Genomic DNA, 13,631 nt, shown 5'->3' with positions numbered 1-13,631 from the left:
GATTATTGGTTATTTGAAGTTGGGATGCCTATGATTAGATAGTATAATGTGAGATTCATTTTCTTATTGGACAGATTGTTTCCAGTGTCCTTCTGTTGCTTTCACAGCTGCTGCTCTCTAAGCCAGGGGGTTTGCCAGAAAATTACCTCAATTTAAGATGGTAACGAATGGACGTCAGGTTCATTTGCAGGACACATTTCTAACACCTTGAAAGTATCAGGATGTTGTAAAGGAGATGATCTAGATTAAAGAGATGAATTAGTAAATAACATCTGTGAAAAATTGAGTTAGAAGCCTTCATAGTTTCACTTTACTTTGCCCAGTGTGATCAGGAAAGCACATAGAAGCCCATACGGTATACTGACTCTAAAACCCCTCTCGTTGTCAGCATGCCACTGGCCCCATGTTTGATTTTTTTAAGAAGAAAAAAAAGGACTTTCTCTGCCACTGTGGGAAAAGTCAGGTGTCAGTGGAACAGTGTGTAGTAGCTAGTGTCCTTGTCTGTACGTCAACCGTAGGCCTGTGTAGGCTGCTGTACAGCTCCAGGTCTGTACTGCACATGTGTGGTGGTTTCATAGTTTGTAATGTAATGTGTTTGCTTGTCTGTTTGCACGTGTGTGTTGTTCGCCTTTCTCCCAATCCTCAGAGTGGTTTCACCCCCCTCCACATCGCGGCTCACTATGGAAACATTAACGTGGCCACGCTTCTGCTCAACAGAGGAGCTGCAGTGGACTTCATGGCTCGGGTGAGTTTATTCTGCCCTCTGCTGTTTGGGAGGGGTACATAGTGTTAGTACATAGTACATTTGCTGAGTGAGTGAGTGATGAGTCAGTGATCGTACAGATGTGAAACCGTGGTTTAGCCGACGTGACTTATTATCCAGTCCCTCAATCCTCAGAAGTGTATAGGCCAGTTGCATCACATTGCAGAGAAATTGAGGCTTTAAAGGATGAGGCAGAATATTCTGGATTCAATTTGGATTCTGGAAATTTTGTTAAAGGATGGTATTGTCAAATTCAACTCAGATTTACTTAAATTACTACAGTTCGTTCGAGATATTCAGAAATGTAAAGACGTGGAAGTGATTTGAATATGATGTGATGCTGAAAAATAAGGTTCAGAATTAGATAAATGGATATGATGGTAGGGCTGTTTTGTTTTTTGGCTGTATTTAATATCTATGGTGATCCACACGATTGAGGAATAGAGTGTAGATAACTGTCAGACAGCACCCTGAGTTGTGGTGAATAAGACGTGACAGAATGTGCAAAGGGTTTTAAGTTTGATAGACTTGAAGCTCTCTCAAGTCGGTTTGCACCTCAGTGTGTGTACACACCGTAAACAATGCCAACTTATAAAAGCCATCATTATCATATATGTTAAGTGGGCACAGGATTATGAAACATTTCCCATATTGTGTACTTTAAATAAAGTCCACAGCAGAATAAAGTGTTACATTAAACAATGTGCATTTTGGTGTTCATAATATGCGTTCACTCTTGCTTGAAGAAAGTTTGTTTTATAATAAACTGAGTGGGAATGCTTTTTTATTTACTGTGAGCAAAGAACGGCTGACATAAAGAATGTGTTTGTTTCCACGTTATTAGACATTAGCTAACCAGAGTCAACAGGGCTGTAATTATATCAGCTCGTGTGTGAAGGAGTGTTTGTGTTTGTGCTGCTTTTTGACTCTGATTACAGGTTCAGGTCTAAAGAGTTAAACGAGTGCTACAGCAGAGGAGATAGATTAAACACAGACTATGTACCCGAATAAGCAGAGCTTACTACTTAAATAAAAGATTACATGGAATATATCTAATGGATGCATTCTGTTTAATTGTACACTTTTGAATGCCGGTGCATGATTCTGTGTAGATAATATACCATTACATGTAATTTTGCGGCTGAACCCTAACAGCTGTTCCTTCTTTGTGCTTCAGAACGACATTACACCGCTTCATGTGGCTTCAAAAAGGGGCAACAGCAACATGGTCAAGTTGTTGCTGGACAGAGGGTCCAAAATTGATGCAAAGACCAAGGTGAGACCAATTCTCCTCAGAAAGACATTCAGAAGCACATGAGGCTGAATTATATCGTTTGTTTTTCAATTCTCCATCTTTGTTACATTGGATTTGGTCAACAAAAAAGTTTATCAGACAGACTTTTCTGTCTTACACACACAAACACACATGACAATGATTCCTTTTCCTCGTTATTCATACAGTAGATGTTTTGATCAGTAGAATATTATATGACACTGTTGCGTCCTTGCCTGGATTTGACCTTTTTATCTTTTCAGTGTGGAGTTTATCTGTCTTAATTTTGTTTGTGTTAAAAATGATTCTTTGAATTTTGTGACCTACCCGTTTTGGAACCAAACTTATTTTCCAGTGTTGAACAAGTCGATCCGTATCAGTTGTACGTGCATATTCGTAACTAATTTTCTTTAAACTTACCTAACCATATGCAGTTTCAAACATTTGTAGAAAAGCATGGATGACATTTTTTCCCCCCCTCCCCATCTTCTGTGACACGCTCGTTGTCTTCCTTCTTTTGTTTCAGGACGGTCTGACGCCTCTTCACTGTGGAGCGAGGAGCGGGCACGAGCAAGTGGTAGAAATCCTACTAGACCGAGGAGCTCCTTTCCTGTCTAAGACCAAGGTAGCTACAGGGACGATCCATCCAGGAGCCGCTGCTTAGCTCAGCGTAGGAAAGGGAACACATTAATGTCACATGTTGCCGTTTCTTACAAAACAGATATAACTCACATGCCCCTTCAAACACACATGGCTAACAACTATGTCCCCCAGATGTTTGTCTGAACTCGCTCTCCTCAGCACACAGAGCTCTTTGACGTCTGTTGTTGTTGCCGTAGTGTTGTCGCATTGTCTCCATAACGTCTGTGCGACCTCTCCAGAGCAGCCTGTCTCCGCTGCGTAGCCCCACAGTTTGACCGCGCAGGACGACCAGTGTAACACTAGACGTTGTTGTAATGGCCTCGTTATAACAATGCTCCTGTAACCTTCTCAACAACTTCCTTCAAAGTCTGTCTGTGCCGCGCGTGGCCAAGCGCTAACTTACTGTGCCTGTCTGTCCATTTGTCTATGTGTCCGTCTGCGTGTGTTTGTCTCTCTCTCTCTCTCTCTCTCTCTCTTTTCTCTCCCACTCTCTCTGCCTTTACCTCTCTCCCCCCCACACACTATAGAACGGGCTGTCGCCGCTCCACATGGCCACTCAGGGGGACCACCTGAACTGCGTCCAGCTGCTGCTCCAGCACGACGTGCCGGTGGACGACGTCACCAACGACTACCTGACGGCGCTGCACGTCGCTGCCCACTGCGGTCACTACAAGGTGGCCAAGCTCATCGTGGACAAGAAAGCCAACCCAAACGCCAAGGCTCTGGTAGGAAGGAAGATGCAAACTATACCTTGAATAAGAAAAAAGCAGCACTTTAGTGGCACTTCATTGGCATAGAAGTAAGTTATAGCACTTTGTGGTTTGGCGCCCGATTTTAGGGAATTATAATAATAATAGCAGTAATGTAATATATAATAGAAATATGACTAATTATGATAATAGCAGCAGTGTATATAATATAATAATTATACTCATTTAAATATGACTGATTTTGATCATTTTCTCTGGAGTAAACAATTTATTCCAAAAAAAATCTATTTCAACTATTGAACATTCCTAGAAAAAAAGGGAATAGTCTTTTCATGAAGAATGTAATGAATAAAATGAATGGGGGAAATGCGCAAAGGAAATATTTGAATGCTATTTTGGAATGATCACCTCTTGTGTGAGTGTGAGCTTCACAGCAATCTTTCCTTTCTGTCTTTCGGTGTGCAGAACGGTTTCACTCCGCTTCACATCGCCTGCAAGAAGAACAGAGTGAAAGTGATGGAGCTGTTGCTAAAACATGGAGCGTCGATCCAGGCTGTCACTGAGGTTCTCAGCGCTATTTTCTACTTGACTCTCTATCTGTTAGCGATTGGCACCAGAAGCGTGTTGACTTTTAACTATTCTGAGCTGCACTGTTTTATACATTGTGACTTTAATAGCGCTTGTCTTTGTTTGGACTTGTTGTGTCTCCAGTCTGGCCTCACGCCCATCCACGTGGCAGCCTTCATGGGCCATGAGAACATTGTCCATGCACTGACAAACCACGGAGCCTCACCTAACACGACCAACGTAGTGAGTGGATCAGTTGTTCGAAGTACATGTTTCTGTTAAGCGTTAAGCCCTGATGAATCCCACTTCATCACACATGAAAAGCTCCCACTGAAAACCGTTTCTGCGCTCCTTCCAGCGAGGAGAGACGTCTCTCCACATGGCAGCCAGGGCAGGTCAGGCGGACGTGGTGCGATACCTGCTCAAGAACGGAGCCAAGGTGGAGACCAAGTCCAAGGTCTGAACACTGAGCCTCGCCATTAATCACGATGTCGGGGAGAAAACAAAACAATGATGGAATACTGGGCTAAAAATCCCTCTTCCCACTTTGCGCAGGACGACCAGACAGCGTTGCACATCTCCAGTCGGCTGGGGAAAGTCGACATTGTCCAGCAGCTGCTGCAGTGCGGCGCCTCTGCCAATGCCGCCACCACCTCAGGCTACACCCCCCTTCACCTAGCTGCCCGCGAAGGACACCAAGATGTTGCTGTGATGCTGCTGGAGAACGGAGCCTCGCTCTCCTCCTCGACAAAGGTGGGTCCGCTGGAGAGTCGTCATGATGTCACGGAGTTGGATGTCTTGATTTCTTACACACACACACACACACATGAAGACACTCAAACACAAACACACACATCTGAAGAACCAAGTGTCACAGAACAGAGCGGCTTCATTATGTCAGTGCCGTATATCTCCACTAGTGGGCACCAGTTTCCAAAAGTCTCCAGGATGCTTGTCTTATTATCTTCATCAACCAGTTCATCAGAGTTTGTTGCAGCTGAAATCTTCTGTCACAGCAAAAGCATTCATAGGGGCCGATAACCAGCGTATGCAACGCTCAAACATGTGAAGTTCTGTCACATAAAGGTGTCACAAGAATTTTAGTGCTCACATTTAGGTCAGTGGCAGTATTAGTGTATTGGCCCAGTAATGTAAGACAGCACTTAAGTGCTTAAGTGCATAGGTGCAGCCCAACATGGACGGATGATGTCAGTTTTTGGTGTTGCTGGTTTGTCATGTGACTAATTGCACGGATCAAGGTCAAAAAGAGATTTAGAGCAGACTTCATGGAATTGGTTTCTGCGTGTGTGTGTGTGTGTGTGTGTGTGTGTGTGTGTGTGTGTGTGTGTGTGTGTGTGTGTGTGTGTGTGTGTGTGTGTGTGTGATTGTATGTTGCTGTGGGCTGTCTTTCAAGGTGACTTCTGTCAGTGGAACAGATTAATGAGTGGTAAACCCCATGGTGCCAACTCTCTCTCTCTCTCTCTCTCTCTCTCTCTCTCTCTCTCTCTCTCTCTCTCTCTCTCTCTCTCTCTCTCTTTCTCTCACACACACACATCTTTTGGGACTTCACTTGAGTCAGCTGTTCGACAAAACGACAAACGAATCTGGTGTGAGATTGAAACCATGAATTGACCCATTTGTGATGTTTAAAAAAACACATTTAAAAACATTTAAAACTAGTCTTCTTTAAAATGAACCTTCACTGATTAAGCTGCAAGAATACGAAAGCAATCAAAACTAATGAGGTCAAGTGTTTCAGAGCGTGGATTGGGAATCTGTGGGAGTCACATTCCTCAGGAAAATATGACCTAATGTCTTGAAATATCTTCACGCACACACAGAATCACATTATACAACATTTATAGATCTGGAACACACATGGGTATGAGGGCCTTTGCTTCCGTTTCTCAAGGTATCACATTTCTTGTTGTCATTCACAGATGCACTCATTAATATAGTTAAATAAGTTCATTTATAATAGTTAAAAATCTATTTGAACATAATGTTTAATCGGACAAATATGCAGGTTGACATTGCTTTTGAAAAATAATGTCACAGGTCTAATGTCATCCAAAGAAAGAACCTTCAAAAACATTGCAGCTAACATACGTTTTCCTTTTTTTGATTGAAACAGTGTGTTTTGAAACAATACTTTTTCAGTTTGAGAATAAACTAATTAACTGTTGCAGTAAATTCACGCTTCAGTCGTGCTGCTGCAGACATGTTTCAGGTACAAATCCTTTATTTTCTAAGTCAAAGTGGACAGTGAACTTAACCATCCAGAGGAACTATTACCAGCAATGTGAGAAACTATGTTGTTATGAAGAAGAGCTTGACCCAGGCCAGCAAAGGCTGGCCCAAAACAAAGTAAACATTCACTTCTCCACTCCTCCTCTCTATCCTCTCATTTTGTTGATGTATTTCATTCTGTGTTCAACAGAAAGGGTTCAGTCCCCTCCATGTGGCAGCAAAGTACGGCAAGATGGAGGTGGCCAGTCTCCTCCTACAGAAGAGAGCCCCGCCGGATGCTGCTGGAAAGGTGAGATGTCTTTTAAAAAAGAGTAAAGGTTGAGTGCATACCAATGTATTTCAGCCGGAAAACATGAGCTGTCTGAAAAGAGAGATACCTGACACAGAAAATACTCCACATATTAGGCAGGAGATGGAATAAAACTCCCACGCAGAGCGAAAAATGAACAGTACAAACAGAGAGAAAAATGAACGGTACAAACTCAATATTCTATATCGTTGTTTCAACCAAGGTGTGTCACGATCAGAGCCATAGTTTTCAAATCACCCTGAAAGAATCCAGTCGACATAAAAGATGAAAGTGGTAGGAGAACATCCATTTGGATTATTAGAAGCTGCACGTAAAAGAGAACATCAAGAATTAAGTATCCGCACGCTGCTGTTGAGTTATCCTGTAGCTTTGTCATGATTTAAAGGATTAAACAGTCAACTTTTCTGGCGAACAAATCAAGAAGGATCAGGAAGTCATTCAGATACTCTGACTTATTATCATCCTGCAAGTCTTTCTGTCGCCTGCCTTTATCCAGCCCGTCTCTCAGAGAATAAGCAGAACCCTTTTTGAGTTGTATTTTCCAAGCTCCACGGGCTGGGCGGTGGTGGGGGAAGTTGTGTGGAGGAGTGGCGGGTTTAGGACAACACAACCAACAGATGCTTGTCCCGTAGCGAAAACCTTCTGGGTAGATTTGCTTTTATTCCCCAGATGATGCACTCATTCCACCTCAACAGGCACCCTTGTGGAAACACATTTGTATACACATGCGCTCACACATATTGACGCATTTACTTAGCGCAGGCCTACTGGCACTGATTGTAGTGTTAGTGTGTGTGTGTGTGTGTGTGTCTCTGTGCCACCATCTGAGAGCGTTTAACATAATGGCAGTCAGGTATGATAATGAAGCTCCCACAATGCCTCTTGGTGGAGTCGTGCTAAAATCAGCCCCATTGAAACACTGAGTCCAAACACGAGAGCCAAATTAGGCCTTCATTGTAGTTGGAATTGCACACATTTTCTTTAGAGATGAGAAGAACGACAGTTACTGAATAGGTTTCCTCACATTTTGACTCAAAATGTCAAACAACTGTCTCGTGTCTCCGACAGCAGCTCGTGAGATTATCAGGATATATACGGCGTACATTTGAGTGTTTGTTAATTATGTGGGATGTTTCAGTGATTCAGTATAGAAGCATCCTGAGAAAAAGTCAATTTTTGTGTGGATGCCAGACTTTGAAGGTGTGGCTCAGAGTGCACATACTCATGTATTGTATTTTAGTGTCTTCAAACGTGTCATGAGGAGATCTTTCAACTAAAACAATAACAACAACACACTGCCGCTGCTGTTGCTGCTGCTTGCACTGCTGCTATTCCCAGTGGCCTACTGCTAAAATATGAATAATTCATTATTGCGTCATCGCTGACTAATGGAAATCATCTATCTCCGATTTAGATTTAAGCCTTTAAGCCTTTTGAGACTCTGGAAGGTGATAAGTTGACTGAATCGATGTCACTTGAGTCAGCGTCGTTTGGGTCTGAAGACTACAATTTGAAAAATTCAAACAAATCTGGTTATGTGGAGTTAGAAAGAAGTGAGCTGAGCAGACTTCTGGAGAGCCGCTCCTCATCTCTGCTTGAAGATGGAGGCTTGTGGCTACATCGGCCATATATTGTATCTCTAACAGCTGTTAAGTTGCATTGTGGGTAATGTGAATGTCAAATGTCTCACAAAGAAGAACTGGACTGGGATATAAAAGATAATATCTCTGGTTCTGCTGCGTCAGCTGTGACGAGTATAATGCTCTGAGGTATTCCTTCATGTGTTGAGAAAATGATCCTACTGAAGCTAAATAAATGTAATAAAAAAAGATATTGGAGCAAAGGTGCTGCATTGGACATACATTACATAACCGAGTGAAGACATGCTCCCCCTAACTGCTGCTTCCAGATTACAGCATGACATTTTTGCTCTAAACTTCCTCCTGCACTAACTATCTCATCACTTTATTGTGCATCTCTCTTCACATCTTTACATTCTGTTGGTTTGGTGCTTTCAGTTTACTTATCGGCGTGTGCTTGTGTGTGTTTAGCCAGCTTCTAACCTGGTGATGTGTTGCATGCGTGTGCGTGCGTGTGTGTATGTGTGTGTGTGTGTGTGTGTTTTAGAGTGGGCTAACTCCACTGCATGTAGCCGCTCACTACGATAATCAGAGAGTGGCACTGCTTCTGCTGGATCAGGGAGCTTCCCCACACGCTGCCGCCAAGGTATCCACACAAACACACGTCAACACACATACGACAATGAATTCATCTGGCGTGTGCCCTCAGCTCCATCTCAGACCATGACAATGTTCTGTATGCAATGTATGAACATCTAATGCTCACCCATCTTCTCCCATCCCATCTTGACTGGTCTTTGACGTTGTGCGTGGTTGTGCAGCTTTTTATCTGAGCTCAGCAAAGTCTTTGAAATCACTCAGCGAGTCAGCGTTTTGGGCTTGGTGGTTTACTGGATGCTTCATTTTCATACTTGTCGTTAAACAAAAGTGGAGAGCACATGTGAACCGGACTGTTGATGTGTTATACATGGCTGTAAATGAATCCTGTCTTCAGACTTCAAAGCACTCTTTTGTGAAGTCGGTTCCAGGGCTTACCAACGAAAAAGCGAAAAAAGAGAAAAGTTGCTGCTCTTGTTGAAATGTCTGACAGACACAAACACACATGGTCGGTGACATGTGGTGAAGTCGTGGCTCGTCTCCGCCGAGGCTTTGGCAGTCTGTCCAAACCACATAACGAGTATGAGCAGAATGACAGAACTGCCAACCGAAATATGGCAGGAAATGCCTGATTTTAGACGGACTGTCAACTGCAAGAGGGGACAAAAGCTTGTAAAGCTAATTAACCCTCGCTTTCTGTCTTCCCTTTTTGTCACTGTCTCCTGCTAGTTCTCTCTTAATCTGTAGCTGTCTCCTTTTATTCCTTCCTCCCACCCACACTCTCTCGGTCATTACTTTCTCCCTCGATAAATTGTGTTTAATTCGGCTTTGCGCTAGAGTTGGTGTGCTTGGCCTCGTTTGAGGGCTTTCGGAAAGCGATCAATCCTTTGTTCACTGAAATGCGAGGAGTGCACGATCACAGACGTGGAGCAGAATCCCGGTGCATGCGTCGTATCGCTGTGTTAAAGACAGGATGAGCTGACATCGTGAAATTGACTCTTGAAATAAGTCTCAGAAATGAGGACAGTCGACAGCGACGACCTTAGAGATATATGTGACGCACCTCGGCCTTTTACTTAAAACATTGGACCTCAAGGCTGCCCAGAGAGTTGAATAAAGCTCACCTGCAGCTCACACTACCACCAGTGAAGTTCCCAAAGCAGGGAAATCTATTTAAACACCCTCTTTCGTTTGATGCAGTCTCGCAGTTCCTCTCCATGGTGGCCAAAGTGAGTCAGAACAGCTGTGTGTTCATCTCGGGATTGTGTCTGAGGTCTAAGATGTTTACTCACGAGCTCTTCAAAGAGTGGTACATCGCCCACTCATTTTACATCTACAATGAAATGAGCCCATTATTTATTTCAATGTTTTCCAAATCAATCGACAGCTGAGGCCATTATGTTGAATCTTATCACATAACCGTAGATTTGGTGTCACGACTAAATGCATGTGTTGAGATTGATGCCGCTTTATTAATTATGTGGTTTTGATTCAGACTTGTGTTCCTCCGATGCTGTTGGTTCTCTGTCCCGTGATTATTTCAAATGTTTTCTTCTCATGGAAATGACTCACCATCGTGGTCTTTGTCTATACTGCAGTCTATAATGAATAAACTTAATTCAATTTTGATTCAGAATTAAATCCATCATAGAGGAAAACTGACAGAAATCATCCCTGTTTTAAGCAGCACTGAGCATAGCATGCCACCATACCATACTATATCATCAATCAAATCCATTATTAAAGTAAAAGAAGAGTTCAACCCAGCCTCTTGACTCCTGCATCTCTTTGACCTCGCCTCAGAATGGCTACACGCCGCTGCACATCGCTGCCAAAAAGAACCAAATGGACATTGGGACCACACTGCTGGAGTACGGCGCCGACACCAACGCCGTAACGCGGCAAGGCATCAGCCCTATTCACCTGGCAGCACAGGAGGGCAGCGTGGACCTGGTGTCGCTGCTGCTCACCAAGAACGCTAACGTCAACGTGTGCAACAAGGTGACGTCAGTGACGGAGCTACAGCATGTAACCAGCTAACATTCCTCCCTGGACAACCCTCGCTGTCATCGCCTTCATTTTAGGATGTGGACCATTGGTTCCCAGCATCTGGCAGACAGAGAGAGATAGCACGTTTCTGTCTCATGTGCTCCCACCAGAACACATTTATTTGTGTGCTCACACGTGTTTCTGTCCTCATACGCAGAGCGGACTTACACCACTCCACTTAGCGGCACAGGAAGACAAGGTCAACGTGGCAGAAGTCCTTCTCAACCACGGCGCTGATGTCGACCCACAAACAAAGGTAGAGCTTTCTCAGCCCGTACGTTATAAATACACACACACCGATACGGGTCGTCAAATCACTTTTTACAGTTGGGGTATGATGCATAACCTTTTTTGATTTCCACACAGCGTTGACTACATGACTGTCCTTGTGTTTTTCTCTCTATTCAAAGTGGATTTCCCTGTTTAGTTTGAGTCTAGCCATGGCATCAGAAAAATACTCGAGCACCCAGACAGACACACACACACACACACTTGTCCGCAATCATCTCAGGTGATAGATGAATAAAGGATTGATACCTGAGAGGAGGGTGTTCATGTCTTTATGAGGGCGCACACTGCAGCACAAACGCATGCACATGGGCACGTACATGCACTTATATTCAGTCACACTCTATCAGTTTCATTCACTTACACACCTACACACACACACACACACATACACACAGACCCCATAACTGGCTGCTCACGTGCACTGAGGCAAACCTGCAGCAGTTAAAGGTTAGACTTACACAAGGTTATGTGTGTGTGTGTGTGTGTGTGTGTGTGTGTGTGTGTGTGTGTGTGTGTGCGTGTGCGTGTGCGTGCACATGTGTGTTTTTGTGCTGACAGGACACTTGTTTACGGCAAACAGGTTATTCACTCACTGATCTCATCCATTAGTATTATGCACTTTACTCATAATTCAACATGAAATATGCAGTTTTAAGGTTGAATCTACCTCCCCTTTTCATCTTTTCGCCCTTTAACGTCCGTGTCTCTTCCTCATACAGATGGGTTACACTCCGCTGCACGTGGCTTGTCACTATGGCAACGCAAAGATGGCAAACTTCCTGCTGCAGAACCAAGCCAGAGCCAATAGCAAAACCAAGGTGGAAAAACACACGTTTGCCCAGCTCCACACACACACACACACACACACACACACACACACACACACTATTATGTTACTGTTTTTGTGTAGCTCTTCTTTGACGTTCACATTTCATACAATTTGAGTATTTCTCCTCTTTCTTTCCCTGACTGTGTTTGTGTGTCTCTTTCTAGAACGGGTACACTCCTCTACACCAAGCGGCTCAGCAGGGCCACACCCACATCATTAACCTGCTGCTTCAGCGAGGGGCCCTGGCCAACGAGCTCACCGTGGTCAGCGCACAAACACACAGACACGTACACACAAGCACACTGCACCAGAGCTGAAGCGCGAGGAGACGCTGAATGCTCCTTTGTGTTTTCTGTGCTCCTCGTGTGAATAACTTCCTGTTGCTCTCTCATTGGTCAGAATGGGAACACTGCCCTGTCAGTCGCCCGTCGCCTGGGATACATCTCTGTGGTGGACACTCTGCGGCCCGTGACAGATGAAAACCTGACCACCATGGTGAGAAACTTGTCTCTCAGCCTTCTGACATGATTCAATGCACACAAGCTCTACCTCAACACCAATAAAGTGTTTTTCTATAACTTGAAAACAAAAGACAGCCAAATACAACACACTCATGTGACACTAATTAGTGTTAATTAGCAATTTAGTACCCAGGAAAAACAAGACATTTAAGACATAAAAGTGAGAAGCATTCTCAGTTATGCATCTTTTAGCAAATTGAGAAGTACTATACTTTGCATACATTTACCTAAATGAAACACATTAAAGTAGTAGACATTTTTTATTTATTTGCTACTTTTCAGGCAGCAATCAGGATTTGTATTCCTTCCTAAACTTAACTGTATTCTATTGAACTTAAAACTATCATTGAAAAAGTTGTCAATCTCAGCAACCACCAAAAAGCATTTTAATGAGGAGTTGCAATGCAAAAAAAAAAAAAAAGATAAATAGTACAATTCTGTATGTTTGTTGCTGAAACCTTCTGCTATGCTTTAGAAAATGCTCTTGAAAATGTGGAGCTGTTGGACTAAAACAACCAGAAAGAACGTCACGCTATGTCACATGTGTGAAGTTGTCCTGATTAAGAGAGAAAGGGCTTAGATCGGAGCTTAAGGTTTCTCCTCAAATAGCACAGGTCACTCACAGCGATCCGACCCACACACACGTGTCTGGGAGAAAGAGGGGGAGGGAGAAAGTGGTTCGGGGGAGTGAAGAGACGGACAAAGAGGTCAATGAGGATCCTGCACAATCAGCTGCAAAGTGTATGAGTCATAAGTGTCACTGTGCACAGTGAAATAACTTGAAGATCAAGGTCGATTCCCGACACCTTTGTGGGATGAATCTATTATTCACTGTGCAGCGGCCTCTGCTGTTGTTTTATGTCTCTGTCCAGCCTACTTCTGCTCAGTTGGGTGGAGTAAATTGGCCTTCAAACAAACGGTATTATTATTTTTGCCTGTGACAGAGGCCACGGCTAAGATTTAGTTTAATGTCCAGATTAGGAAACATACGTGAAGGTCACACTGTAGTTGGAATGTGCATGCTGAACTTGTCACTAAGTACAGTTTTGTCCAAAATATGTTAAGTTTCAGGTGATAAAACGGTCTAAAAATGATTAAAACTATAAATAGGGAACTCAAATGATCACATGGCATATTATATTCTTTTAAAAATGTTCTCCATCAGTCTCACTCAAACTTTTTTTTTGTCTGGATCATTTTAGAAAAAAATAATGTTATTTTAGCAAAAAATGAATTGTTCAGTTCTCCA

General features: G+C 43.3%; 1 protein-coding gene across 25 annotated transcripts in view; it reads left to right on the top strand.

Moving 5' to 3' along the window:
• LOC137780192 (ankyrin-3-like) overlaps positions 1-13,631 on the top strand; it is a 121,649-nt gene that overhangs the window by 67,954 nt on the left and 40,064 nt on the right. For 22 of the 25 annotated variants that reach the window (XM_068568595.1, XM_068568612.1, XM_068568611.1 and 19 more), the window contains 15 exons: positions 647-745; positions 1,941-2,039; positions 2,563-2,661; positions 3,206-3,403; positions 3,854-3,952; positions 4,100-4,198; positions 4,314-4,412; positions 4,511-4,708; positions 6,396-6,494; positions 8,643-8,741; positions 10,496-10,693; positions 10,899-10,997; positions 11,752-11,850; positions 12,026-12,124; positions 12,261-12,356. In XM_068568595.1, coding sequence (XP_068424696.1) covers positions 647-745; positions 1,941-2,039; positions 2,563-2,661; positions 3,206-3,403; positions 3,854-3,952; positions 4,100-4,198; positions 4,314-4,412; positions 4,511-4,708; positions 6,396-6,494; positions 8,643-8,741; positions 10,496-10,693; positions 10,899-10,997; positions 11,752-11,850; positions 12,026-12,124; positions 12,261-12,356 — 1,779 coding nt within the window. The remainder of the gene's footprint in view (positions 1-646; positions 746-1,940; positions 2,040-2,562; positions 2,662-3,205; positions 3,404-3,853; positions 3,953-4,099; positions 4,199-4,313; positions 4,413-4,510; positions 4,709-6,395; positions 6,495-8,642; positions 8,742-10,495; positions 10,694-10,898; positions 10,998-11,751; positions 11,851-12,025; positions 12,125-12,260; positions 12,357-13,631) is intronic. The other 3 variants (XM_068568603.1, XM_068568602.1, XM_068568600.1) reach the window with 1 other exon arrangement.

The sequence above is a fragment of the Clinocottus analis genome, unplaced genomic scaffold, assembly GCF_023055335.1.
Source record: "Clinocottus analis isolate CAN_PGR_092001 unplaced genomic scaffold, fCliAna1.0.p SCAF_8, whole genome shotgun sequence".
NCBI classification, from domain to species: domain Eukaryota; kingdom Metazoa; phylum Chordata; class Actinopteri; order Perciformes; family Cottidae; genus Clinocottus; species Clinocottus analis.
This window is presented reverse-complemented; position numbering and strand designations above follow the sequence as displayed.